General features: G+C 54.1%; 2 protein-coding genes across 9 annotated transcripts in view; one reads left to right on the forward strand and one right to left on the reverse strand.

Moving 5' to 3' along the window:
* The first annotated feature begins 45 nt into the window (after positions 1 to 45).
* On the forward strand, positions 46 to 7,276 carry LOC134052779 (myo-inositol 2-dehydrogenase-like). Its single transcript, XM_062507414.1, has 9 exons — positions 46 to 281; positions 838 to 1,341; positions 2,235 to 2,305; positions 2,724 to 2,832; positions 2,965 to 3,095; positions 3,487 to 3,594; positions 4,504 to 4,622; positions 5,399 to 5,555; positions 6,004 to 7,276. The coding sequence occupies exons 1-9, from the start codon at positions 46 to 48 to the stop codon at positions 6,150 to 6,152; spliced, it is 1,584 nt and encodes a 527-aa protein (XP_062363398.1). The 3' UTR covers positions 6,153 to 7,276.
* A 2,035-nt stretch (positions 7,277 to 9,311) lies between these two features.
* TP73 (tumor protein p73) overlaps positions 9,312 to 27,559 on the reverse strand; it is a 31,480-nt gene continuing 13,232 nt past the window's right edge. For 4 of the 8 annotated variants that reach the window (XM_062507453.1, XM_062507458.1, XM_062507454.1 and 1 more), the window contains 11 exons: positions 26,586 to 26,831; positions 15,274 to 15,460; positions 15,045 to 15,160; positions 14,189 to 14,298; positions 13,730 to 13,872; positions 13,312 to 13,400; positions 12,880 to 13,004; positions 12,220 to 12,374; positions 11,988 to 12,120; positions 11,175 to 11,268; positions 9,312 to 9,632 (listed from right to left, as the gene is read on the reverse strand). In XM_062507453.1, the coding sequence (XP_062363437.1) occupies positions 9,312 to 9,632; positions 11,175 to 11,268; positions 11,988 to 12,120; positions 12,220 to 12,374; positions 12,880 to 13,004; positions 13,312 to 13,400; positions 13,730 to 13,872; positions 14,189 to 14,298; positions 15,045 to 15,160; positions 15,274 to 15,460; positions 26,586 to 26,831 (1,719 nt within the window). The remainder of the gene's footprint in view (positions 9,633 to 11,174; positions 11,269 to 11,987; positions 12,121 to 12,219; positions 12,375 to 12,879; positions 13,005 to 13,311; positions 13,401 to 13,729; positions 13,873 to 14,188; positions 14,299 to 15,044; positions 15,161 to 15,273; positions 15,461 to 26,585; positions 26,832 to 27,559) is intronic. The other 4 variants (XM_062507460.1, XM_062507457.1, XM_062507459.1 and 1 more) reach the window with 2 other exon arrangements.

The raw sequence follows: 27,559 nt of genomic DNA on the forward strand, positions 1-27,559 counted from the left end.
GTGAGGCGGGCGGGCCTTCCGCTTCCGAGTCAGCGGGGCCGGGCCATGGGGCGGAGGAGGAAGACGCTGCACGACTACGCGGCCGAGTTCTCGGAGCTGTCGGTGCGGCGGGAGCCGGCGGGGCCGAGCCCGGCGGGCTCCGTGGAGACGCTGTTCTGCATCCCGTGCCAGCTGCCCCTGAGGGTGCGCCGAGACCGCATCTTGGAGCACCTCAGCTCGGGCCGCCACTGCCGCAACCGCCGCCTGCTCCGGCAGCTGGGGCTGCGCTCCCCGGGGCTCCGGTGAGGGGCCCAGCGCTGCTCGGGCTCACCCGGCCCTTCCCTGCTTCACCCAGCGCTGCTCGGCCTCACCCGGCCCTTCCCTGCCTCACCCGGCCCTTCCCTGCCTCACCCGGCCCTTCCCTGCCTCACCCGGCCCTTCCCTGCCTCACCCGGCCCCCTGTGCTGGGCACTGCTGAGGCCCCTCGAGTGCCGTGTCCAGTTCTGTCCCTCAGTACAAAAGAGGCATTGAGCGTGTCAGGAGAGGGGCATGGAGTCGGGGAAGGGTCTGGGGAGTCAGTCCTATGAGGAGTGGCTGAGGGAGCTATGGGTGGCATTTAATGTTGTGGTTTAGCTGACGAGGAGGTGTTCAGTCAAAGGTTTGCCCTTGATGATCTTGGAGGTCTTGTCCAACCTTAATGATTCTTTAATTATCTGTCTCACCTGACCCCACTCAGGAAGCATTTGGGCAACATCCTCAGACATAATGGTAGCATTCTTGGGGTGCTATTAGGCAGGGTGTTCTTCTCAAGAGTTGGATTTGGTGATCCTTGTGATCCTCTGATCTTTGTCTCCTCAGCTCTGCAGGTCCTGACTCCAGCCTGAGCCTGCCCCTGCCACTCGACGTGCCTTCCCTGCTCTCCCATCCCTCCTTCCTCATCACCACTGGATCCAGCACCGGCTACAGCATGGTCCCCTCTCCACTATCCTACCACAAGCTGCTGCTTCCCCACCACCCCATCCCCGCTGCTCACAGGGATGACCCAACGCCCTCCACTAGCCAGCCCTCACCGCTGGCCACCGGGATTGCACCTCTTGGCCAAAGTGGGCCTGCACCTGATGCCTCCAGCAGCCCGACACCCTCCTCATCTCACCGTGGCAGCAGCGTCAGCCTCGTGCTCTTCGGCACAGGGCTTGTGAGCAAAGCCTTGTTGCAAAGCCTGCGGGAGGAAACGGGTTGCTGCCTGCTGTACGTGGTGGAGGATCAGCCAGAGGAGCTGGAGCGTGCCTTTGGCAGCGAGGTCCCGGCTGGCACCAAGGTGCTGCAGCAGCAGGATGCTGCCATTGCACTCAGCGATCCACGGTACTGACAGCCACCAGCTCCTGTGTGTGCCTCTGATCAGGGCAGGGGGATCCGTACAAGCCTTGCCTTCCCCTCTGGCAAACTCTGTAGCAGCCCCAGACAGTGCCTCTGGCCATACATGTAGGAGTGAGGGGCCTTTTTGTCACCTACCCACGGGTCGTTCAGGAGTCTCTGAGAAACTTAACCGGGCTTACATATCCAGATTAATGGATACTTGGAGGTATTTAATAACAGGCAGTTTTGTTAAGAAATATTTAAAAAATAATGTTTTTCTCCATTCCCACAGAACAATGATAAAGGACACCCTGCTGCTTGCCAGTTTTCCTGTCTCAGAGCAGTTGGCTGAGTATGGTGGCTCTTGGAGCTCTGAGATGAGCGAGGGTTGGTGTGAATAGGGAGGACTGGGGTGTTTTGCTTTACAGTTGAACTGAACAACTGTAACATCCCAAAAGTGCTGTTACTGTCAGATCTAAAGTACTGCTGGAGCAGAAGGCAGAGCTTTTAGGAAAGACTGATTTGATACTAGAAACTAAAGAATCACAGGATGCTAAGATGTATCAATCAGCAGCTCTAACGCATAAATACTTTGGATTTGTCCGTGTATGTTAACTGACAGGATTTAAATCCTCTGTAAAGGAAACCTTTAAAAGACTTTCTCCTAGAAGATGCAGGAAAAGCAGTGCAATTCCTTTATGCCACTTGTGATTTTAACCTGTGTGTGTCACTCTATATTTCTTGCTTGAAGCAGGCATCGAGCTCCTTCTATAACCTAGCTGGCTCTTCCAGAGTAATGGGGTTTTAGTTTTTTTAACTGTAACCAAATAGAACTTTTGAGTATTGTTTGATCTAGTGAAAACCTCGTCCTCACTGAAGATCTCTCTTGATTCCTACAGAGTCTCTGGAGCCATTATTTGTTCCCCACCTGCTGAAGCCCCAGAGATGGTAAGAGGTGCCTTACGTGCAGGTAAGAGGAGCAGCTGCACATTCAGTTTTTCCCTGTGCCTGTTGGTGTGCACTTGTGAGTGTGCTTGTGTTTCAGCAGCAGCCCTGCAGCTGTGCAGACTCTCTAATTGTGTAATTAAAGTGACTGAGATCACTGCTGGTGTTAATAGTTGGACACCGGTGGGGGTTGTGCTGTGCTGGTCCCAATATGACTGGGCAGTGTCTCATCCTAAAATCCCATCAGGACTCACAGAAAAGCTGTCACCAAAACAGTCCCACTTCTGGGGTGTCTGGGGCAGCTGAAACCACAGCAGGCAGGCAGAAGGGGGTAAATGCCATCAAAACCAGAAATGTAGAGAGTTGTGTACATTACTGCAAGATCCAAGGTGTTTGGTGCAGTGTGTCTCCCCTGAGCCTCGTGTGTGTCCTGTTTTGCACAGGTAAAGGTGTGTTCTGTGAGGGGCTGCCCAGCTTGGACAGACAGACAGCAGAGACCTGTTTTGATGAGGCCGACCGGTCTGGGAGGCCACTCGTGTGTGGGTTCTACAAGTAAGACCAGTGGTTTTCCTGTGATTTATTCTTTATAAAATCACATCTGGAAGCAGCACTGATTCCACAGGCTTTCCTGGCTTTGTCCTCAAATCAGCTTGGTTTCACCTCATTCCTTGTTTCCCTTGGAAGGCGCTTTGACCCAGCCCTGCAGTTCTTGTACAAGAAGGTGCGGGACAGCCAGGCCCTGGGCAGGATCCATCGGATATCAACCATCAGCAGCCTCTATCCAGCAGCCTCTCTGAGCCTGCTGAAAGCCTCAGGTACCCAGCAGGCTCCTGCTGAAGAGTCTGGGCTTGACTCAGAGTCATGGAGTGGTTTGGGTGGTTTAAGCTCATATGTTCCGCCCCTGCCATGGGCAGAGACACCTTAACCAAACCAGGTTGATCCAATATGTGTCGTACCTGGCCTGGAAATGTCTCTGTGTTCTGTGGGAATTCCCCTGAGTTTGTATAGCCTTGAGATCCATGGGGAGGAGCGTTTTTTGAGGACTGTTTTCTTTACCAAACTTAATTTCTGCGCATTTTTTTTGTCCATTTAGTACTAGTTTCTTCACTGTGGGGGCTTTTTATACTGTCTCTGTGCAGTTCAGAAATGTACATTGGCTGTGGGTTTCAGTATGGAGACCTTAACACACAATTTTGGTTCTTCCAGGTGGAATTTTTTACAATGCTGCTGTGCATGACATAGATATTATCACTTTGTTGTTGGGAGAGAGTGTGCCAGATACAATATTTTCCCTGGGCCATGCCTTCTGTGCAGGTAAGAATGAGTCTTTGATGCTTTATTGAGTGCCTCAGGACTTCAGTGTTAAAACTGGGGAGAAAGAAGGAACGAGAGGATGATAGCCCTGACATTTGTTCCATCATGGAGCAGTTGAATAAACAGGCTGGTGAAACAAAGGGCAGGTTCCTCGAGAGTATTTGGTGAAGTTCTCTGAACCTGGTGGATCTCCTGCTGATGTGAAGCAGTTGCAGTGGAGTTATCATTGAACATTACTCTGTAGTTCACCTGTAGTTCAGGTTTGGAACCAGAGTACAGAAAATACTGAGCAAAGGTTTGAGCCCACAAGAATGTCAATGAAATATTAATTCTCTGCTTTCTCTGGCCCTTCTCTGTGGATCCCAGCACAAAGCTCTGCATTTGCTCTGGGTCATGTTGGGCTGACATGCACGTTCTGGGTTACCACACTCATTTAAATGAACCATAAAAGGTTGAAGCTGCCATTTTTGAAATGGAAATGCAGAGTTTTAATTAAGGTAATTGCAGCAGCTTCCAAGCTTGGCTGGCTGGGGTGAGGAGGGGCAGGATGCAACAATCTGTTCCATGGTGCAGCATTGAAAGGCAGCAAACAAGTGCCCTTCATGAGAGTTCTGTACCCTCTGCCTTGCTCCAGCAACATGCTGGAAGTTGCCTAATCCTGGAAGCACAGGTGGGTGCCCTCGTTAGGGAGCTGGGAAGGTGAAGTTGGGCCTGGGGCTGTGTGCTCCTGCAGAACTGCCTGTGTTCCATCAGGAATGGTGGTCAAGCAGCTAGAGTGCTGTCATCAGTGCATCCTGTGGGAAGGTGCCACGAAGCCAGTGTCGCCTCCCGAAGGAAGAAGAGCAGTTTGTAGCTGTAGAACATGCTGGTTTGCTGTTCCTGGGTGAGCCAGGCCTGTTTTGTCCCCAGACATGGGCTTCCTGGGGGACGTGGACACGGTCGCCATCAGCATGAAGTTCCCTGGTGGGGCCATTGTCACTCTGGATGTCAGCCAGCACTGCACCAGGAGCTGTGACCAGCGGCTGGAGGTGGGGTCCTGCTGCTCAGTCGAGTCTGTTTTCACTCCCCTGCCCAGCACAGTTTTTCCTCTCTGAGCATGCCTGCATCACATTTCCCAAAACCCCTCTGTGACAGAATCACAGAATCACTGAGGTTGGCAAAGACCTCCAGGATCGTTGAATCCAACCTGTGACCAATCCCGACCTTGTCACCCAGAGCAGAGCTCCGAGTGCCACATCCATTTGTTGGGCTATTGCCTCAGCAGCAATGGTTTCTTGTCCTTTTTCAGTCTACAATCCACTTTCTCTTCTCTCGCCCAAATTTTCCCTCTGTCCATGCATTCTGTGGTGTTATGAGCTGCATCAATCATACTAGAGCAGTAACTGGTGTCAGTTCTCCTGAGGCTGAAACTGTGCAGATTTCCTTTGTCCTTTCCAGGGTGGTCTCAGCTGTGTAGCAGTAGTCCAGCATATGAAAGGGGAAGAAAAGTGTATATTCCTATAGTCATGAATAATTATAGCCATGGGGCTGGTCTTGGGGAGGAATTTCTGTTAAACACCTAGAAAAGGGGCTTTGCTCAGGTGAGGTATCACACAAGTGGAAGCCACTGTACTACAGCACATGCATGGCATCTCTGTTGTGTCTGAGCCACACCAGGGCTGGGGCAGGTGTGACTCCTCATTTCAGAACCTACTTTTGTCTTGGTTTTACAAACCAGGGCTTCTATAACCTGGCCAGGTGTGTGAGATTGTAAATATGATAACTGAAAAATGTTCTTTCTTCCCTGTTTTGCTCCTTCCCTCAGGTTCATGGGTCTCAAGGGACATTAAGGGTGGATAACCAGAACCCCCTGGGCATCACAGAGCACGGGACTTCTGTGTCCATCTGTCCCCAGACCCAAGCTGAACGCTACAGAGATGCATACAGAGAGCTCCTCCGGCACTTCCTGAGAACCCTGACAGGTGGGGCAAGGCTTAAATTGATGGCTGGTGTTGCTTTGGATTGCCTTTGTTGGGGAATCTGCTGTGTCAGGTCATGGGGATGGGTGGGGGTTGATGATCTGAAGCACTGCTGGGAAGAAATGTGAGTTGGGAGGGGAAATTACTTTGGACCTTACTGTCCTTTGTGATGAAAGCAGCTGTTTGTGACAGCCAGGAGACCCTTGGCTGCCCAGAAGGGATAAAAATCAGGATCATGGAGTGGGTTGGGTAGGAAGGGACTTTGAAGATCATCTAGTCCAAGTGATTTTTGTTCAACAGTATTTCAGTTGTTGTGGCTGCACTGACAGGGCAGGAGGAGGGGGCTGAAATGTTTTACATCCTGCAGCCCCAGCACCAGGAGCTGCTGTGGTGGGATCTGTGCTCACGGGGGACCACGGGTTCCATCCAGTGCTTTGTTCATGTCCTACAGGCCAGGAGCTTCCCGTGGTCACCAAGGAGCAGTTCCTCTGGACAATCCAGGTCGCTGCAGCAGCTGAGCAGTCCTGGAGGAATGGATCTGCTGTAGATTTGCACAGCAGTGCCACGGATCCGGCTGGAGCCAAGACTGAGCTTGTGTGACAACCACTCATCTGGGACATGGGGAGGACTTCCCAGCCAGTGGCCTCAACAGAAGCCTGGATGGCAGTTTTGGTGTTCCCACTGGGAATGCCAAGCAGACAGAGGCACTTCTGAACCAGGAGCACTTGGGGCAGTGCAGGGTTCCTACCACGTCAGCCAGAGCCTGCAAGAAATTCTGTGTGGTTTAATCCAGGAGGCTTTTCCTCCTGGAGAGTGCTGCTGACCACGGAGCACTGTTTTCCTGGGAAAGGAGTGATGCTCTTCAGGCCAGGCAGGGTGGTGTAGGACCAGCAGTAGCTGGGATGAAGGAGAAGTCTCCCCTTGGAGAGGGAACAGCCACTGCCTGCCTGGAGGAGAAGTCACAAGGGGGTGCCTTCTCAGCAGTGCCACAAGTGAGGTGATGTAATGCTCAAAAAACCACAGGAGCATCTGGTCTGTGAGTATGTTAAGATTGAATATATGGAAGAAACTCTTCCCTTTGTGGGTGGTGAGGGACTAGAATGGATATCCCAGAGAAGCTGTGGCTGCCCTATCCCTGGAAGTGTTCAAGGCCAGGTTGGACAGGGCTTGGGATATTGGAATGTTTTCCTGCCCATGGCAGGGGATGAGATGGGATGAGCTTTAAGATTCCTTACAAACAAACCAGTCTGGGATTCTGTGATCCCGTTTGGGACACAGACCCCAGCAGAAGGCAGAGGCACAGGCCAGTCAGTGTGTCTTGCAGGAGCTTTGGACCTTTGTCATGTGTGGAGCTCTCTGCAGGTGTGTGGTTCTGACTGTTCCTTTCTGGCTGTCACATGCCAGTCTTCAAGATCTTTTGAAACCTGTTTTATCTTGTATTTTTATTGAATTACAACAACATTCTTGACTTCTTCCATTTCAAGGCATTAGTTTATAAACTTCTTGCAAGAACCTTTAGTTCAATCAATTTCCAGTTCCTACCTATGGAATATATACTACTGAAGCTAGAAGTAGTGGTGGCATTTGTGTTCTGTCTGGGAAATTGTTTTTAACGGTGTAATTTTTCATGCTCAGAAGAACTGTGTCTTAATGCTTGTCCTCCATTTCATTCACTATTTTTTAGCCATTTATTGAGAAAAAAAAAAAGTTTTGTGTATCCAGGAGCTGTTTCTGGATCTCTGTACTTGTTGTAGCAGTTTAATACTCAATGGTGGGTTTCTTTTTTGTTTCAATTGCTTCAGGCCCTTTGAAGTCCTACAGGTGAAGGTTTACTCTGGTTTAGGAGGGCACTTTCTGTCCAATTTCAATTTCCAGATGCAGCAATTCCCACGTGTGCTTTTATTGTGTTACCAAACAAACAAACAACCCAAACCAAAACAAAAGAGAAACCACAGCTATAAAAATAACACATTTTGCAAAGATAACATTACAAAAAATACAATTCCTACCACGGAGTGATCCATTAATACTGCTGGGAGCAGCCCCGGGAACGCTGGAAATGTGAGTGGTTGTTGCAAAAGCCTTAAAGCATTAAAGTGCTGTTCTGAGCTGTTTCATGGGGACACAGATTCACTGTCAGCCACGCCAGAGGAGCTCCCAATCCCTGTAGGGTGAGATGGCCTCAGGGATGGTGACTGCACCTGCAGCTCACCAGAGGGAGAGGAGGGACAGGCCACCTGTGTGTGCTGAAGGAGCTGCTGTGGGACACCCAGACAAGGCTTTGGAGGAGGGTCCCTGGCCCAGGGCTGTGGGTGCAGCATGTCCAGTGGCCACACTCCTGTCCCCGTTGGAGAGGGAACAGCCACTGCCTGCCTGGAGAACTCGCACATCTCAGCTGAGCCCTGGTGGGACTTGAGCTCTTCTTCTGCTCTTATCTAAACAAGGGTCCAGGGCTTTGGGAAGGGTATCCAGCCCCTTCCTCAGCATGGGGGAGATGGGAACCAGGTGCAGGGCTGCCTTTGCAGGCTTCCACAAGGAGAATGCAGCAGTGGGAATGTGCTGGGTGGCATCATCTCTGTGCAGGTTCCCTCAGGCTGCCCAAAATCTTGAGTGACCCAAAACTGAGGCAGATGCAGCAGCTCCCTGCCCACCCTTCCTCCCACACTGACAGCTCCTGTGACTTCTAGTGCCCTTCCAAGACCTGTTGTGGGACTATGCCTTCCCAAATGTGTAGGGAATAAACATTCAGGGAGGGAACACGCCTATTTGTGTCCTTGCTTTTTGTGAAGGTTTTTTTCCCTTTCTGAATCAATAGAGAAATTACAGATGGGAAAAATGATGAGGAACAGAAGAGAATTGGGAAGCCAGTCCATGCTGTGCTCCAAAAAGATGGAATTTACACCATGGCATTCCAACTTGTCAGGTCTGACTCCTAAGGGAGCAGGGATGGATTATCCAGACCTCTGACTTCCCAGTACAATCACTGGCTTTCCCCCTCCTCCACAACTACATGCAAGAGATTCAGAGGAGGAAAAAAACTGAGTTTTGAACAGATAAGGCTGGAGAAAGGGTTCTCTGCATGTTTACATGCTACAACATGAAATTAATTTACTTGACACTGCAGTGTCTCAGGAGTCAGTATCAATTTTTATAGCTTACATGAAAATAAATCTCTCTCCTTACAGCACAATGAGTTTACTGTATGTACATTCTATTTATATACACCAACCTTTAAGTACAAGAACACATTGGTAATGGACGAACAGGGTCTGGCTCTACAGAGAGCTGAGGGGAGGGGTGTTTGGCAGTCCATGGAAAAGCAGGATGTGGCTTCACACCAGTCCCTGGCACTGCCTGCACAGGTCAGAGCTGAGTCCTCAGGTCATTGACAAAGCCCTCTCAGTTTGGGACACCACAGAGAACACGAACAGTGAGCAGGGATGAGAAGAACGTGCTGTCCTTATACTGCTGGATGCAGGGATGCTCCAGGAAAACACCAACCAGACCGTGCCTCCTGTGCCACGGGCAGACAGAAATCCTGCCCCAGCTGCTGAGCTGGCTCGGCTGCCCTCCTCCTTTCCTTCCTCCTCCTCACCTCCAGTTTCTTCCCCCGGGCAGGCATCTCCTCCCTGGCTCAGGGCCTGCAGTTCCCCTGGATAACAAAATCAAACTTCTCCAGGTGCCCAAGGCTGCAAATACATTTCAAGGGGGGGGCGGTTTGTCACCCCGCCGGTGTCTCGCTGCCACCTCTGGAGCCCCTCAGTTGATCTCTCCCTCCGTGAACTCCTCCTTTATGGACTGTTTGCGGGATTTGCAGTCCGGGAGGTCGAAGCCGAAGTCAGCCCAGTCGTCGGCGGTGCCGCGGTTGGGGATGGTGATGGTGTGGCGCACTCGGAAGTGCACGGCCTCCATCACCCGCTGCCTCTGCAGCTCACCCGAGCTGCCGATGGAGATGGTGGAGGCATTGCTGCTGGAGCGGATCAGCTGCTGGGCCCCGTAGTCGTGGCTCTGCTTGAGATCCTGCAGACCCCTCCAGATGATCATCCGGTACTGCTCCGGGATCTTCAGTGCTCCGAGATCCTGCAAGGACAACACCACAGAGATGTGACTGCACCGGCAGGAGAGTCCTGCGCCCCCGGGCCACGCTTTTGGGGGCACACGTGGGCACGATGCGCAACAGAGCAAGGCTGGACCTCCCTCCATGGCCATGGCTGCATCATCCCCTGGGTTGTTTCTTGTTTGTAACACACTTACTCAACCGCAAGTTTGCAGGTTGGAGGCTTTTAGTTGTTGTTTTGAGAGGGGTTCACATCAGACTGATGTGGAAATGGGAGGGAAGGAAGGGATCATTCCCCTCGAACACAGGTTGCAGAGCGGCGTGTGGAGCGTCCTTGTGCCTGTGCACTTGGGAAGGCCTCTGCTCTGGTCCTGGCTCAGGAGGCTGGAGCAGGAGCAGCCCCGAGCACTGAGGTGGGTGCCACCAGGAGAGGTGGGTGGCCTCAGACTGGGGACATGTGCCAGGACACACACCAGCACAGCTGCCAGGGATCCATGTTAATGCCAACACAAAGACTCACAGGAGCGTTAACTGGAGCAGACAGCGAGTATGCAATTAGTAGCTACAAATGCCGAGTCAGACACACAGCTCTGCCCTGACACAAGTTTTGGCCATTCCTAAACGTTTCCTTAAACAGCTGACAGACAGTCATGGAGTTAGTTCAGCAAATGGTCCAAAGCCAGGCTCAGGTTACACAACTGGCCCCAGCCACCAGCGACAAATCATCATCTCTCCTGTGCGATGTTGTAGCTGCTAGGCAGAGACACTGCTACACCTGCCTGGGGCAAAATGGGGTCAAAACAGGGTTGGCAGGAGCTCTGTCTCAGCCAAAACACCAACTCCAGGATTTACAGGGCTTGCCACGCCTCAAAGGCTTCAGGATTACCTTTTTTTTTTCCTTTTCCTTGTTCCTCTGATGGGATGGGGAAGCTCTGGCTCTGGTGCTGCCCCTGGTACCAGCACCACAGTGTGGCAGCAGCAAAGGCTGATGCTCTGGGCACACACAGGTATTTCCAGCATCCCCTTCATGCTTTTTCTGACTGCTTTTGCCTGACCTGGGCTATTTCGTTCCAGACATCCCTTAATAGAAATGCCCTGGGCTCAACTCCCTTGTTTCAGGCTTTTTAATCTTAAAGATTAGCAGGGGAAGAGGGGAGACCAGATTAAACCTCCCTGAAGTGCAGTAAGGTATCCCTGCTGGCTCTGTGGGATTTGGGGTGTTCCACTGAGCATCTCAGCTGTGTTCTCTGTGTTAGATGGAAAATCTTCCTGAGCTCTGGCCCAGGGATTTTGATCATTATTGTTTCTGAGAGTCTGGAGGTAGCAGTTGAGACTGGTTGTAATTTTTTGGTACTGGTTGTGATTTTTACCAAGGCCTGAGCAATAGCTACCTCCAAAGGACCATCAAGGGGGCAGGAATGACAGACATCAAACCTGGGAACACATGTTCTGTGTGAGGGGTTGGGACACAGGTTTCCCTTCCTTCAAAACAGTTTTGGTTTTGCTTTTCAGACCAACAGCTGCTGGAAACAAGTGGTAAGAACAGAACTCCCCAAAGCATTTACCTCTATGGATAGGTTCTGCAGGTGGTAAATATTCTGTAACCCTTGTGAGGTGAAATAGTCGATGCAGTTTGGACACCCCAATCCTGTTAAAAAACTGCAGAGAAAGTTTGGAAAATAAAGTGGCATTAAGTTCTCATGAACAACAGCTGTGTCCCATGTCCGTGGGACAGACCATGTCAGGTGGGGGATGTGGAGAGCTCCATGGGTGGGACCTCCACTGCCACTAAGGTCAAAGCAAAGTGTGGGGTTATGTTCATTCCTAAAACTACAGATGTTTTCCTCTTGTTTGTCTGAGATTTTGGCTCAGGAACTCGTATAATGTGAGGGAGCTCAAACTACTGGGGAGGGGAATCAGATCATGCCCCGGGCTCTGCCCTGTGTGAATATTGGCCCAAGGTGTTCCAAAACATCAGTGGTCTTTATAAAGGCCAAAACACTAAAAACCTGCAGAGCTGTTAATGAATTTCTGATTGAAATAAGCCACATGGAGCCATTTCCAGGTGTTGCTGGAAGGGGAAGGGGGAAGCTCATAAAACTACATGCCATTAGACATGTAGGACAAAGACCTTCTTTTGCATGTACTTAATTTCTAATTGATCAGGGATGGATTCTCAGGGAGGTGTATGAGGGCAGTGGGGGTTTCTGACTGATTGGTAGCTGGGCTTTGGTTGCTGAGGTGAGAGGAACAGCAGTGATTTCTCAGTTGGGGCCAGTGGCCAGTTGACCAGTTGCCAGACAGATGGGAAGGTTAGAGCGAGGGACACAGCAAGGAACAGAGGACAAGACAGACAGGACACTGGGTGCCTTCCCTACCTGACGAGGCTGGGGTCGGGGTTGTAGGGTGGTGGGGGGGTGCAGTGTGACCCAGGAACCATGGACTGGGATGAGTGGCCCCCATTCATCTCTCCATTGGGCTGCATGGGGTGGCTGTTCAGCATTCCAGGTCCTGGGCAGTGGCAAGAAATGCAGCCATTAGACACCACCCAGAGCTGATAACCCCCACTCCTGGGCAGGAAGAGCCCTGAGGAGGTGACAGAGGACATACCCATGGGGCCCAGGCTGGGTGCAGAACTGGAGCTGTGCTGGGCAGGCTGCCCCACCAGCTGGTTCACAGAGGGCAGCTTGTTGATTCCTCCACCATGGACTTTATTCATGGGGGAAAGGACAGGGCCGTAGGAGGAAGGTGTCTGCAGCTGGCTCCTGTTTGGGGAGGGAGCACACTGGTCAGACTGGGATGAGTGGGATGGAGTTGCCCTACTCTGGCCTGGAGCTCCCCTCCAGCCCATCAGGCCTCCCTACCAAGGGTGCTCAGGGGCTGTGGTGGTGTCGAGGGGCTGTAGGAGTCTGGTGGGGCTGCAGGCGTCTCAAGAGCTGTGGGGGTCTCAGGAGCTGCAAGGGTCTTGAGGAGCTTCAGGGCTCTAGGGGGTTGTGGAGATCTAAGGGATCGTGGGGGCCCCAGTGATGGCAGAGGTCTCAGAACTGTGGGGGTCTCAGGGGCCACAGGAGTCTGGAGGACTGGGGGATTCTCAGGGACTTGTGGGGGGGTCTCAGGGATTATGGGGGGGTCTCTGGGGCTGATAGGGTCTCTGAGAATTTGGGGTTCTCATGTGCTCTGATGGTCTGTGAGAGTCTCAGGGGCTGTGGAGGTCTCTGGGCTGCGAGGGTCTCGAGGGCTCTGAGGTCTCAGGGCTGTGGCAGGACTCACTGCCTCTGCAGGAGCTGCTGCTGCTGCTGCCGGTAGGAATCCACCAGCTGCTGTGGGACCAGCTCCACCAGCTCCAGGCTCTCCTTTATCTTCATCAGAATCTCAAAGTTCTCCCGGCCTCGCACCTGAAGGAGGGAACAAGACCAGAGCTTAGTTTTTTTTCCAGTCCCACCTGGCCAGTTCCTCATGCTCCCTTTTTTTTCCACCCAGACTGTCACTGTGGCCAAGGACTGTTTGGGGTGCTGGAAACCCTTGGACATGTGCATCCCTGGATGCTTTTGCTCCTATTCCCAAGGCCCCTGCTGTCCTACAGGAGCCTGTACAACCCCAACCTGTCTGACATCCCCTCCCCAAGGTGCTTCTGGCAGAGGGGACAGTACCACCACTGTCCCAAGACAATTTTTGACCCCGTTGCAGCTCACCCACACTTACAGGCACGTAGTACATCTCTTCCTCCCCGTGCCTCCGTTTCTTAATGCCAGTTCCCAGTGCTGGGATGCCCTGGGGGCTCTGCTTGAAGGCTGGAAAGGAGAGGGGAAGAGAATTGGTGGAACTGTGGGAGACAGGACATGGCAGGGAGCACCTCAAGCTGTGCAGAATGCTAAAAACGTTCCCTTGGGGCCTGCCATGGGAGTGCACCTTTGTTATTGTCAATAATGAATAAATATATCTGGCCATGAGAGTCATGCACAGGCATCTTTCCTCTGGGAGGAAAGGGGTGATGTCCGTCTTAAGAGATTTAGTGGAGAAACGTCAAAGCACCATCCCTGAATGTGGATTTGAGCCCAAACTTCAGGAGCTCCGGGATTTCGGGTGTCCTGAGCCCCCCATCCCCTGTCAGGGGACTCACTGCGCTTGTTGGCGTTGCCGTTCTTGGCCGTGCTCTCGTTCAGGGCTTGCTGCTCTCGGAAATGATCCTCGTCGGCTTTGCGGTCCCTGCCGGGACAGGCACAGATCCGTCCCTCGAAGGATCTCCTCCCCAGGACCTGGCCGCTGGGAAAACAGAGCAATCAGTGACCCTGCTCCCCTTGGGAAGGGCTTTGTGACTCAATCCAGCCAAAAACCACATCAGCGACCCTCAGTGAGCAATGGAGCCCCTCAGCAGCTGGGGAAGAGGAGATCCCGGGGCAGAGGAAGGCTCCAGCTGCTGGGCTGGGTCCATGGTCCCTCTGTGCCAGCGCTTTTCCAAGCTGGCACATGGGAGACTTCCTGTGCAACCAGCTCGGGCTGCCCCATCCCGTTCCCTGGGGGTGCTCCCTGCAGGGGAGGGTCCCTTCCCCAGCCCATCCCTGCTCCCACAGCCACTCACTCTCTCGTCTCCAGGGTGATGATGATGAGGATGGGCCTCCTGTTCATCCCTCCCACGCAGCTGCTGTTGCACATGAAGTTGTACAGGATGGTGGTGAACTCGGTCCCCACCTGCCCGGGAGGGGAGAGCAGGTGCTGAGCAGGGAGTGTGAGGGGAGGCAGGCTGGAATCCCCCAGAAGTGAAGAAGAGGAGGGGAGGAAGGCTGGGATCCCCTGGGAGTGAAGAAGAGGAAGGGAGGAAGGCTGGGATCCCCTGGGAATGAAGAAGAGGAAGGGAGGCAGGCTGGGATCCCCCGGGAGTGAAGAAGAGGAAGGGAGGAAGGCTGGGATCCCCTGGGAGTGAAGAAGAGGAAGGGAGGAAGGCTGGGATCCCCTGGGAATGAAGAAGAGGAAGGGAGGCAGGCTGGGATCCCCCGGGAGTGAAGAAGAGGAAGGGAGGGAGGCTGGGATCCCCCGGGAGTGAAGAAGAGGAAGGGAGGAAGGCTGGGATCCCCTGGGAGTGAAGAATCAGGGCTGGACCCTCTGGCACAGGGCTGGTGCTCTGGCAGGATGAGCAGGGGGACATTGGGGATGGTGTGGGGATGGTCCCAGCTGGAAAGAGGGAACTGTACAAGGACTATGGATTCATCTGGGGCAGGATTGGAGGGGATATCCCTTTACACCCCACTTCCCAAGACCAGGCGGCTCTGGGATGTTTCACAGGGCTGGGAGATGCAGGTGCTGGGGTGTAGCTGTCAGCAGTGCTGGGAGTGAGCACAGGGTGCTAGATGTGCCAGAGCAAGGAGGACATTGGGCCAAGCAGCCCACACCAGGGAGGCAGGGGCTGGTCCTTCTCCCCACCGTGAGCAGCCGGGTACCTGCGGGGGCTCGTAGGGCACCATCACGCTCTGCCGCCCCGTCACCGGGTCATCCACGTACTGCGACAGGTTGTTGCCTTCCACACGGATCAGGTGGCTGGCAGGGGCTGACTGGCCTGCAAGACAAACCTCCAGTTACAGCCGTGGCTGCCCAGGATGCTCATCCTGTGTACACGAGGGCTGTGGCACAAGGGACCCCCAGGCCGTGGGGACAGCTCGGAGCCCTCACCATCATTGAAGTCACGGCCGAGCTCGTGGTTGGGGCAGCGTTTCACCACCTCGGTGACGTGCTCTGCCTTCTTGTAGACGGGCATGGCCCGGATGATGGTGCCTGGGGGAGGTGAGGTGGACACCTTGATTTGGATGGGGCATGTCTTGGCGATCTGACAGTAGAGCTTCTTCAGCAGCGGGGAGTACTGGAAAAGAGGAGACATCCCTCAGGTGAGCAGCAGTGGTGGGGTGGAGGGTGCTCTCCTGGCCAGCCTCAGCTTCCTCCACTGCTCTGGTGTAAAGGCAAGGCTTCCTTCTCTTCCCGTTCCTCTGGAAATATTGAAATCTGACCAATTTCATCCACACTATGTGGTATCTGCTTTCCACATGAACCAGAAACAGCCATCTCCTGGGGCAGGCAGGGAAGGGCTTCCCAGATGGGCCAGGGCTCTGGCAGAGCAGGGCACCACTGCACTGAGACAGAGGGAATCTCACTGAAAATCAGCAAAACCCTCATTTGTGCATCACTCAGCCCGTTTTGGGAACATTCCCAAGTCTGTTCTCACACAGGGCTCCTGGGCAAGGGTCGGGAGCACTGAGGGCACTGACACACCACAGCCTGAGGAAATCATGCTTGATGACATTAGCAGTGTCACAGCTGATTAGGCAAGACCTGGTTAGCTCTGACACAGACGGGTTTGATCCTGACTCAGTCCTTTGCAGCAGCAGTGGTTCATGGAGGGGATGGGGTAGGGACATGATGGGGACCACTGCCTGGGCTGGCTGTGGGAGGAGGATGCTCTGTGGCAGCTGAAGGCAGTGCCAGCGGTCACTCATGAGTAGAAAATGGGCACAGTGGGGTTTGCTCGGTGGCAAACTTCTCTCACCAGGCCCTTGGATGGGGGAAGCTCCAGAGTCAGCAGTGTGTGCCCCTCCAGAGCAGGGCTGGGGAAGGAGAGCTTGTGCTTCACCTTCCAGGAACTGCCCAGGTGTGGGGATGTGCAATTCCCTTCCACCTCAGCCGTGCCATGCTGTTTTCCATCTCACAAGGAATGTATTTGCTATACACCAGCCCACCCCTGTGCTCAGAGCAGCCCGTCCCTACATGGCAGGGCATGTTCCTGTTCCAGGTATTTTATCTCATCCCCACAACACAGCACCCGGTGCCAAAAAAATACCACCGTGCAGAGCCTTTGTGGGGATGTTAAAGCTTGTCCTGAGCCATCCAAATACAGCTGTGCCGAGGGGAGGCTCTGCTCTCCCTGTGCCGGGCAGTTCCTGAGCTGGGGCTGCCCAAAACATGGGGGCTCAGCAGAGCTGGAGGGTGTTCAGGGGCTGACAGTGATGGCTCAGTCTCCATTTTTCCTGGCCATGAGAATGTCCCAGTGCAGCTGTGGATCAGGCAGGAAGGATTGGTGTTCCCCAGTCGCTCTGCCCTGGCTGCAGGAGTAGATTTGTCTGTGGCTGAGTGAGGTGCTCCCACTGCCAGGACTGGGACAGGGCAAAGGAGAGGAACCATTTCCAGGTTGTCTATTTAGGTGGTCTCTGGGGAGGTTCTGAGAAGACATAAAGGGCAGAGGCTCTGCCAAGGCAAACAGCAGCAGCTCCTGCAGCTCCTCCAGCACTGCACTGGTGGCAGTCAGCAGCAGGTACCAGCTCCTGGAGGCTCAGTGGGGTATCCTGGGCGTCCCAAGGTCAGAACCTGCTCGGTGCTGGGGGGAGCAGGGATGTGCAGCATCCAGTGGTCACTGGAGGGTGATGACTGAGAGGTGTAATGTGCATTGGAACCTGACAACAAGAATTAATCCTTATTTTTATAGGCACTTGGACTCATGCAACAGGAGATGATGCTTGGAAACACCTATTGAAATCCCCAAATTTTGCACTCATATGGGATGATGCCAACTACAACTTGACTCCATGGCCAGCTTAGCTTCCTGGGTGTGATCCTGTACCCCCAGCAGGGATTCTCAGGGATCAGGCCTGAGCTGGAAGTGTGGGCTCCACTCACAGTGTGGTGACTCCACTCTGCCTGGCTGGAAACTCCCATGTGGCTAGAGCCCACGGGACCCACTCACCCACCACGATGGTGTTTAACACCCTCATTTAGAGGAGCCACCATGGCAAAACAAGGGTTATTTGGAGGGGGCTCTTCCTTGCCAGGTGTTAAAATACTGACAACTCCTGTCAAAGGATCTTTTCATGTAGACATTCCCGGGCAGCCCTCAACATGCCTGGGAACTATAACTGCTCTGGAAGAGCAGGGGTGCATTATGGCAAGTTCTTTGGTAACAAATTCTCTCATTATACCATGTTATGACATGGATAAATCTCTGTTAAATAGCAGAGTGATGCCCTGCAGGGGGAAGGCGGCTGCTCCGTGCAGACTTGCCTCTGCTGATAACCTTATCGTGTCCCAACAGCTCCAGGATCACCTTCAAAGATCCCTCCACAATAACAAACTATTCTTTTAAGGAACTCCCTGCTGATAATACTGGGCAAGAAAAGTCCAGGCTGTGCCCTGGGCGGCCATGTTCCTGATTCCTGTCTGTGTGGAGCTGTCCTGTGCTGCATCTCCAGTTGCATCCAGGGCTGAGCAACGCCAGTCCTGCAGACCCAGGTTGCTCATGGCCACCAGGACAACCAGCATTGTGTTTTTGGGATGCCAGGAGGTTCTGCAGCCCCAGATGTGCTGCATCCCCAGCTTGGCAATGCACACTCTCTGTCGGGGACAGCAAAACCTGTACTGTGCATGTCCCTGGGCAGACACCTCTCTCCTTCATTATCTGTGTTTGATAATTATCTGCCCCATGCACATCTCTGCTGGGCTGCACTGCATCACCTGAGGCCCTGGTACCTCCCAGCACAGCCATATCCTGCACAGAACCCTGCAGGGACCATGTGCTTCTCAAGTGTGACATGAGGCAGTGGCAGAGCAGAACCCAGAGATCAAAATGCTGGGATTTAATCACAGACCAGCGCTGCCACATCGCTGCTTCAGTTCTCTGTGTACCATGGCTGTGTCTCTACCACCTGCACTGGGAGAACCTCGTTCTGTTCACCCACATCCTTCCCATTCTGCAGTGTTTAGACAAACTGACCTCTCAGGACTGGCCACATGTGGCAGGTGGGTCACAGCCAAAGCTCAGGTCACTTGAGCTGTGGCCAGCTTGCTGCCGGCCATAGCAACAACATTTTGGGGCACCTGAACCCCTTCCTGCCACGTCCAGACCTCAGCTCCAGGATTCCTTTCATACCTACAAAGAAGTCAGGGTATGTTTGGCCTGTGTCTCCACACCTTGCTCTGCCCTGGGGACCACTGGTGTCTATCTCTACAGTTACATTAGGACTCAGGTCATCTCTGCTCCTGGAAAACATTGAACAGTGTCTGTTATTGGGTGTTGCCATGTGTTTGAGGAACACAAATGGTTTCTGTGGCTTGTGGGTGCTGGGTTGCTTGAACCAGCACAGAGCAGCAGCAGCATTGACAGTCTCTGGAACCTATGGGAACACACAGAACCTCTATTCCTCTGGGATTTCCTGCACCTTCCAGTGTCACCCTTGACTTCTGGGCTAATACTGTGATGCCAGATCTGTCTCTGTCCCTTCCCTGCTACTGCTGTCTGTCCAGAGCACTAGTAATAAGCCAAAAAATGGAAAAGCCAAATTATTTAACTCCTAGCAGCCTATCAGCTCTAAGCTCTGTTTCCCCAAGAGCTTGGTACCACAAAGGGCATTTGGATGTGTTTGAAATGCAGCTGCTTCTTGGGTGAGATGAGATCACGCTGCACCACTGCCAAATGGAACAGAACATAAACCAGTCACCCCGTAGTGCCAGCCACCACCGTGAGGTTTTCCCATGGTTATCCTGGTGCTGCTGCCCCGAGGAAATGTTCTGGACACCACAAGATTTCACCAAGTGAATACCCCAAATGACTCACGGATGCAGTGTTGATGTGGAGTCTCAGCATCCTCCACAGCCCACCCTGAGAGAGGACCAGGAGATGGTTCCAGAGGCCGCCACTGCTCAGCCCCAGGGCTGCCTCCCCACGCAGGAAATGAGCAGGGGGAGATGTTTTTCCCTATGGATGCTGACAGCCTCAGAAAAAAATAACCTGGATCCTCTGCCTGGAAAGACCTCCTGGTGAAGTCCATCTCGCCCGGCCATCCCTGGGCAGCAGAACCGCTAGGAGGATGTGTCCCGACAGATTTGGAGCTGATAAAATCTTATTTATCTTCAACTGTTGACACCTAAGTGTCTAGACTTGCCTGTTGGGGAAGGCGCAGCCAAAGCCTCCTTTCCATCTAGAAGGAAATGATTTGCTCAACAATTGCTTTTTCCACAAATCCTCCTTCCCCCTCCTCCCTACCAGCCACCTCCTCCTCCTCCTCCTCCTCTTCCCCTACATTCCAGGCTTCTCATTAGCTTTACTCAAGACGTGTCCAGGACTGCAGTCAATGGATCCCCAATAAAGCCACTGGCCTGGCAAGGGAGAGGGAAGAAAAGTGCTGCCTCCGGCTGCTAATTTCCTTGCACTCCCCGGCAAGCAGCTGCGGAGCTGCATCCTGGGACAGGTTGGGGCAGATCTCAGCCGAGAGGTGATAATAACGTGTCTGTCATCTTCCCCAGACATGTAGCATCTTGCAAACCGCAAATACCGTTAACCGGCTCGGACGAATCTGTTACGACAGATCCTGGAAGACGTGCCGGCGGCACAGCTAATTTTTTTTTCTCCGTCTAATTTTTTTTTAATAACCATTTTTTAATCACCGGCCTGTAAACTTTTCACTGAGCTGGAAATTCCTCCCCAAGCTACTTTGTTGCTCATTTACCATGAGCTGGATTTGAGTATGACTGGTACCTGAGAGGGGAGTGTCCAGCGGGGCCTGAGGTACCTGTCCAGCACACAGGTGAGCTGGACAGTGGGGATACTGCCCTGGGGATGGCTGTAAGAGATACCCTGGTACTCTGTGCCTCCAGTTCCTGCTTCACAGTGGTGATAGATTGGGGTGATGGCCATAAGGGGTGCTCCAACACTCATCTCCCTGTGCCTGTGGTCCCAGTACCATGGCAGTGATGCCTTGGGGTGACACCAAGCCACCACCAGCTGTGCTCAGGACAGGGCATCTCAAGGCACTCAGCAGAGCCCCCTGATCACCTCAGCCATCATCAGCTGTCCCCTACAGGTCCCTCAGCCCTACAGACCACTGAGCTCTCGGCCCTGCAGCAGAGCAGCACAGGGAGGCTCCCTGTGCTCCAGCTTATGTTCTTCTACCTTAATTAGCATGTTATTACTGCCAATTAAAATTCCTTGGTTCACCCCCAAAAGGACTCCTCTCCCTGCCTTCCCCAGTAAGCACATCCTTAAAATAACTTCCAGCTGGGATCTCTCTCACTCACTGCTGATCCAACTCTGGCACTCTGGGGGTTTAATCTCTTCTTGTAGGTCTGACTCCCTCTGTGTGGTGGATACTCAGATCCCCTGACCAGGCCAGCCCAGAGCACCCTCCCACCTGAAAAAGAAAGCCACCCAAGGAGGTTACTTCACACTGCCAAGGATGCAGGGAGCAGGCTGGGTGGAGAGGGAAGAGGAGGCTAAGTTGGCCTTGGGAATTGCTGCTGGGAAGGAAATGTGAAAGCCAGCACAGCAAGAACAGGATTTAGGGGAAAAGCACTGGTTCTGGAGCATCCCAGGAGGGCTGTGCCATGCAGGAGGGGCTGCTCCTCTGCTCTCTCTCAGCCACTGCCTGCAGTGGGCACGGGCAGTGAGTGGGGTTGCCGAGGGCACACCAGCATCCTTTCCCCCTCCCATGCACCAGAGATCAGGACTCCTAGCCCTCTCCCACCTCTCCTGCCAGGGAACTTTGCCTTCCCGATGGAGCAGCATTACCAGGAAGCCATTCCCTTGACCTGCGCATACCAGACACGTTCAAGATAGTGGAGCTGATAGCGGGATCGTGTTGGAACATCACACACCGAATTCCTTTGCCTTTTTTCTTAATTCCATTGTGTCTAGAGCTCCTGGAGCCTCATCCACACCCTGGGAGAGCTGGTGGAAAGCCTCCAGTGGGTTGGCTTCAATGGGCTCTAGAGCAGGCTGCTGCTGAGGGCTGCTTTCCTACTTCTGCCATGCCAAAATATCCACACTCATCTGCAGAGCTACTCAGGGTGTCCTCAGCTGTGAGCGGCCCAAATCATCTCCAGGCCAAGGCTGTTGGACAGCAACTCCCCGGGATATGGAAAGGTGCCAGAGACAGTTTGCAGAGGGGGTTCTTGGTAAAGAGATGCTACTGAAAAATTTTCCCTTCCCTTTATATGTGCCTCTACCCCAAAAAGTCAGCAACCAGCAAGGGAGAACCTGTCTCCCAGCACACCAATTACTCCCATCCTCCTCATTCAGTCAGGACCAGAGAAAGCATTTCAGTTCCCCAGTGCCCATGCTCCAGCTGCAAGATCTATCAAGCAAGTGGAACCAGTTCCACGCTGCTGTCTCCCGCTGGCTGAGCCCTGGGATGCAGACCGGCTCGCTGTGAGTGACTGCTGGACAGCCATCCATGGGAGCAGGAGCAGCTCTCCTCGGCTGTGGACCTGTTCAGCCTTTCCTTCGCAGGCTGTTTGGTCCCCGAAACAGCAACAGGACCCTGGGTGTGGTTCAGACCCTTCCATGTCTGTGCCAGAGACCCCCCAGCCCGCCTGCTCGGGGGTTTGTCCATCTCCGCCCGGCTCCAGGGGCTCCACGTGAGTCCAAGCAGCTCCCCCACACCGTGGGCTCCAACCCCCACGTCCCTTTGACCGCGGGAAGCCAAAGACCCTATTAACACCTCTGCATCACTGGCACATGTGACAGCGTCCGGCGGGGAGGGAGCCCCGCTCCGCCAGCAAGCCCGACTCGAGAAAAATCCTAATTATCCGTCAGTTACCAGCTGGCTGCCGTGGAGAGGGGCTGCGGCGAGAAAACCACCGCGATCGGCTGCGGCTGCAGCGTGTCCGGGCAGCTCCGGGCAGCGGAGCGCGGTGGCCCCGGCGGCCGGGCAGGATGCCGGCGTGCCCCGTCTTGCTGTGCCGCAGCTCCCGGAGCTCGGCCCGCCCCGCCGGAGCAGCCTGCCGCAGGGGGGCTTCCAACCCGCAGGGAAAACCTTATTTTCGGCATCTGGCCGTTGCTCTCTGTGATAAGAAGGCCATTAAAAATGAAAAGGGAGGTGGTAGCAGCCTAGAGGGCTTCCCACAGTAGGGGCTGGTGCGGCTGCTTCTGGTCAGAGCTGGTCAGAGCTCAGCTCCGGGGTCGGGACAGCCAGTGTCACACATCACTGCCCGGAGTCCTTCTGCGAGGACAGGGCTGGGTAATGTCAGTCCCAAGGCTTCACCCTTCTCCTTCACATCTTTTTTCTTAAATAAGAAAATCAGCATTTTAAAGCAAGGGACAGCTGATGATGATGTTCTGGTCCTATTGCCCACACTGCTATCCTCAGTCCCCTTCCTCCTCCTCCTCCTGTTCTGAGTCAAGGCTATTTGCTAAAGCACATCTTATCTCTGGAGAGATATGCAGACTCCTCATTTGAATCCTTCAGGAGCTGGGAGAATCCACCACATTCCTTGGTTCCTATGGTTAATTATCCTCACTGCTAAAAAAAAAAAAAACAAAAAACAAAAAACAAAAAAACCCCAACATATTCCTCCTTGTTTCTAGTCTGAATTTGCCTGGCTTCAGCTTCCAAGGGCTGGATCTCATTATGTCTTTTGGTATTAGATTAAAAGAGCTGGCTGCTATCAGGGACCATCTCCTGGGCACACCATAATCGAACCCCCTTGCTCTTCTTGGGGGGAACTTCCATGCAGAACATTTCTGTGGCACTGCTCTACAAGGAATCTGTTCCAAACTGTTCAACTTCTTCACATCTCCCTCCATGGGCCATGGAGGCCCAAAACAGGCCACGTCTGTTTTGCCAATAGAGAGTTTAAAGTGTGGACAGGAGCACTGTGTTTGGGCAGGGCTTGAGGACACTGTGCTCCCCTGCCCGGGTGACACTGATTTGCCCAGCCCTGTAGAGCAAGGGATTGCCCAGCACTCCAGAGGGGCCAGCTCACCTGGTCCTTAGGAGCCTCCTCTCCCAAGTGAGGGATAATGGGTCATGCCACATCTCCCACAAGGATTCAAGTCAAAAGCCTTCAAAACTAGGAGGCCATTGGGCTGCATGTTTCTATCAACCAAGCTCATGATTATATCCAAAAAATTATGCTAAATCTTTTGACAAGATAACTCACACAAACCATTTGTTTTGGCACTGCCTGCTCACCAGCTGTCCTTTCCTCTGTGGCCAGAACCTCCATGATTCAACCTCAGATTGCAAGAGACCTTCAGCTGAGACTCCTTCCAGTGCAGTGGACCCCTCACTGCTCCAAAATATTTCCCAGCACGTTGGTTCTGCTGAGATTGCGGTCAGTACTTGGTGGAAATTCATCAGCCATCCTGGCATAAATTATTGGGTGCATCAAAGCTCAGTGTGTCCAACAGCCATGAGGCTTCCCCAAGAGGAGCAGGCTGGGTTGGTTCTTCCCAAGTGCTGTCCCAAACCACGTGTGTCCTGCAGAGCACCAGGATGGTTGGTGCTGCTGTGTTTGGTGTGAACATCACTGCTCTGTCAAAAGTCCCTTTCTGTCCCCAGCCCTAGTGGCCAGACATTTACCTTCCCTTCTCAAGTGTCTGCATTTCCCAATGGCTTTTCCTAATCTTACGTGTGTGTTTCCAGCTCCTGTGGAGGTTCCCAATGTCCCACACAGTGTTATTTGTGAGTTCATTGACAACACAGAACGCATTTGTTTTGCTGAGCTCCCTTCCCTGTCAAACCAGGATGAACTCTCAGGTGTGGCAGTGGCACTGCAGAGCTCATGGTGAGCGGGAGGAAGGCAGCAGCCTCATCTTCCAGCACTGACCATGCCTGTGACAGCCCCAGTCAGGAGGACACCAGGAGGACATGGAGTGACACCAGCTGTCACCGCAGCTTGACCATTCCTCATGTGGTACCCACTGTGGCAATCCTGCAGGAATCATTGCTTCAAATGAAACATCTTCTGTGCTCTCCAGGGTGCCAGATGCTGCCAACCCACTGCTGCTGTCCACAAGGCTCAGCTCCAGTGCAGGTGGGCACTGGCCCTGCAGACAACCTGGTCTGGGGGACGCAGACACCCCAGCATCACGGCTTAGAAGGCCACACATCTCTCACTGTCTCCTCAAGTGTGAAAGCTGCTTCGGATATTCCAATCCTCACTCTGGACCATTCCTAGGACCCCGCCTTGCAGTCGTGGCTCCCAGCCCCAGCTGGTGGGTGCATCCTCCACAGATGCTCCCAGCCACCCATGGAATGAATGTGCTCTCTGGGCAGCTCTTGGGTCCAGCTGCTCCCCCAAATCTGGGAGTGCATCGTGTTGCACTGCCTGCCCTGAACTCCCACAAAAGCTTGGGAAAAACTCCCATATCCTGTCCTGGTGAGCTGAGCTCCCGTGAGACACAGCTACAGGAGCACAGTCAGCATAGGGTGATGTGAGACAGCCTGAGCTCCCTTTAGCTAGAACTGTGCAAAGATCCCAGAGGAATGGGATGGCTTTCAGCAGGGGAGCCCGGCTGCGCTGTGTCTGCTCCACCCCAAAGCCATCCCCCAGCACTCCTAGCTGGGGACAGTGGCAAGCGAGCATGGGACACGTTCTGGCCCCCATCCCTGCGTGCCGGGACAAGACACCTTGCAGTGTCTTGTTTCGGTTTCCATTCGGACGCTTTAGCGGCACGGGAATGCCTCCCTTCCCTGTGCAGGTCCTGTGCAGCTTTATCTGTGTCTGATAGGAGTTGTCCCCCAGCAGGAGTAGGAGAGGGCTGGAATCACACCCCGCCCGAGGACCTCCGGTTTATTCAGTTCCTGATGAAATGCGTCCCTGAACAACATCCCGCGAGGAAAAACAGTGGGACGAGTGGGGATTTAACCACCCTTGCGAGGGCAATCCGTGTTTAAAACCACGGCGCTGTCCCAAGTCCCCGGTCCGTGTGAAGCAGCATCCACCGGGCGCGGGGAAGCTGCGGGACCGTCCCAGCCGGGAATTCGGCTGCGTTCACACGCCCGATCGCTGCCGGCTCGCCGCTGCTTTCCCCGCTCCACGCACCCCTTGGCTTCGGCAGGACACAGCGCCAGCGCTGCGGCCGCTGACGGAGCCCGTCCCCTCCCGCATCCCCCCAGGACAACAGGGAGCATCCTGCCGGCCGCTGCCCGCGGTGCTCCTGCACGACAGCATCCGAGGATGCCTTCTGGCTCCCGCAGGAAGGACTGTCTCGGCAATTAAACACGTCACCTTCCGCAAACAAAGGTCATTATCACACAGAGCTTAAATATCCCCGGGCTGCTCTGCCCGTTCCATGGCAATGTCAAATGGCAGCCGCGGAGGATACTGAGCTGCTCCTACGGGGTGTCAGTCATCCCATCCCAACCTTCCTGCTCTGCCAGCGCTTCCCGGAGGAGAAAACCCACCCGGCTCGAGCGTGGTGAGCTGCTCTCCAAAGGTACCCGCTGTGGGATTGCCACTTGTGGCACTGGCTGGTTCTCCATAAAAACGCTGCCCTGAGCCAGCAGCAGGGATGCGAATTTAGGACGTTTTTGCCACAAAAAGCAAAGCAGCCCCCCTGCGCTTTGCCCGGCCCCTGGGTCCTTGTTTTCAGAGTTCTGTGCCGGGCAGCAGGACCGAACCGGCATCCCGGCTCCCGGGCAGACAGCAGGAGCTGTCTGTGCAGCAATCCCTCTGTGCATCAAAACCTACTGCGCTTAAAAACCTGCTCTGTTATTTGCTGTGACTTGTAGGGATTAAGTTACTCCTCTAATACGGGATGGAGAAGGACTGTAAATGACAAGCAGGCATTTACAGCACAGCTGGGAACCGTGCCGGGGGACACGAGCTAAGGTCCCTCTCGCCCACAGCCTCGTCTCTGACAGCACCCGCTGGCAAATACGCCGGGAAGCACCGTGAGAACACAGCAGGTACCTCCCCGGGACATTTCTTTTCGAAGGACATTCACCCACAATTTAGGGAATTGCGGCGAGGGAAGTGACATCCCAGCGCTGTGCTTCACACCCCTTTGCGAGAAACCCCCTGGAAAGCAAGCACTGATGTTTCCAGCACGCTTTGCTTCCCAGGGCCACCACCTGTGCCGGTGAAGTCCCCATCAGTGGTGGCTGCATCCCGCAGCTGCCCCGTGCGAGCCTCCCCAGCGCCGCCGCGTTGGGCGCTGGCGGTGAGGACGCGCTCGGCAGTGCTGAGCATCTCCCTAGCCGAGGTAGAAGAACGCAACTTACTGTCCAGGTGGCTGATTTGGCGGTGCTGGATTGCTGGAAGGTCACCTCGAAGTGGTGGGGACCAGGGTAGTCGGTGTTGGAGGGGATGACAGGAGCCGGGGACATGGCGTCGAAGGTAGAGCTTGGCTGCGAGTAGGGAGAATGAGTTTGGACATTGGAGGTGTGCTCGGAGCTGTAGGGGCTTGTGGAGGCTGCTCTGCTGCCGATGCTCTGATCCATGCTGTTGTTCAGCAAATTGAACTGGGACTGGAGGAAGGGAAAAGGGGAGGAGGGAAAAAAGAAAACACCAGCCAGTTTAGAGACAGGGAAACCTCAGCCACCTTTCTCCAGGGCTGGGGTGTCCTGTTACAGCCTCCTTAAAGGGCCAGCGTGCGGGGGGGGGGGAGCCAAAAGAGCTGGTCTGGGTGGCTCGACAGGTCACCACTTGTGTGAGGGATGAACTCCCTGTGCTTAAATCCCCCCCTCGAGCTGCTCCATCCTCTCTGGAAGCAGCGAGGTGCCACAGTCCTGGATTTCTAGCGCACCTGCCTTGGGAAAGCCACGCTTCTGACAGTGGGGACAGGGCAGAGATGTTGTGGGGTTTGCTCAGGTGTGGGACATGTCCCTCTGCGGGCGGGGAGTGACAGCCCTGTCCTGCACGCAGGGCTCTGCTCCCCGCTGTCCCTTCCAGCAGCCAGAGTGCCACAGGTCGCTGAAGCCACCCTGCCAAGGTGTGCAGCTGCCCCTGGCGATGACATCGCTCCATCGCGACGGAGATACCGTCCTGTTTTCCAACCTCTTTTCCAACCTGTCCCTCGTGTGTTCACTGGTCATAGACGCACACCCACACACCGCTCCCGAGCGTGCTTCCCGGAGCCAGCCAGCCCCAAGCAGTGGTTTGGAGCTGGTTTCCCAGCGGGATGTTTACTCCCAGTGCCTGATGCAGCTCTAATTTGGGGAAAACCTCAAACCTACAAAGCACACGGCTGCAACGC

This window comes from Cinclus cinclus, chromosome 23, assembly GCF_963662255.1.
Source record: "Cinclus cinclus chromosome 23, bCinCin1.1, whole genome shotgun sequence".
NCBI classification, from domain to species: domain Eukaryota; kingdom Metazoa; phylum Chordata; class Aves; order Passeriformes; family Cinclidae; genus Cinclus; species Cinclus cinclus.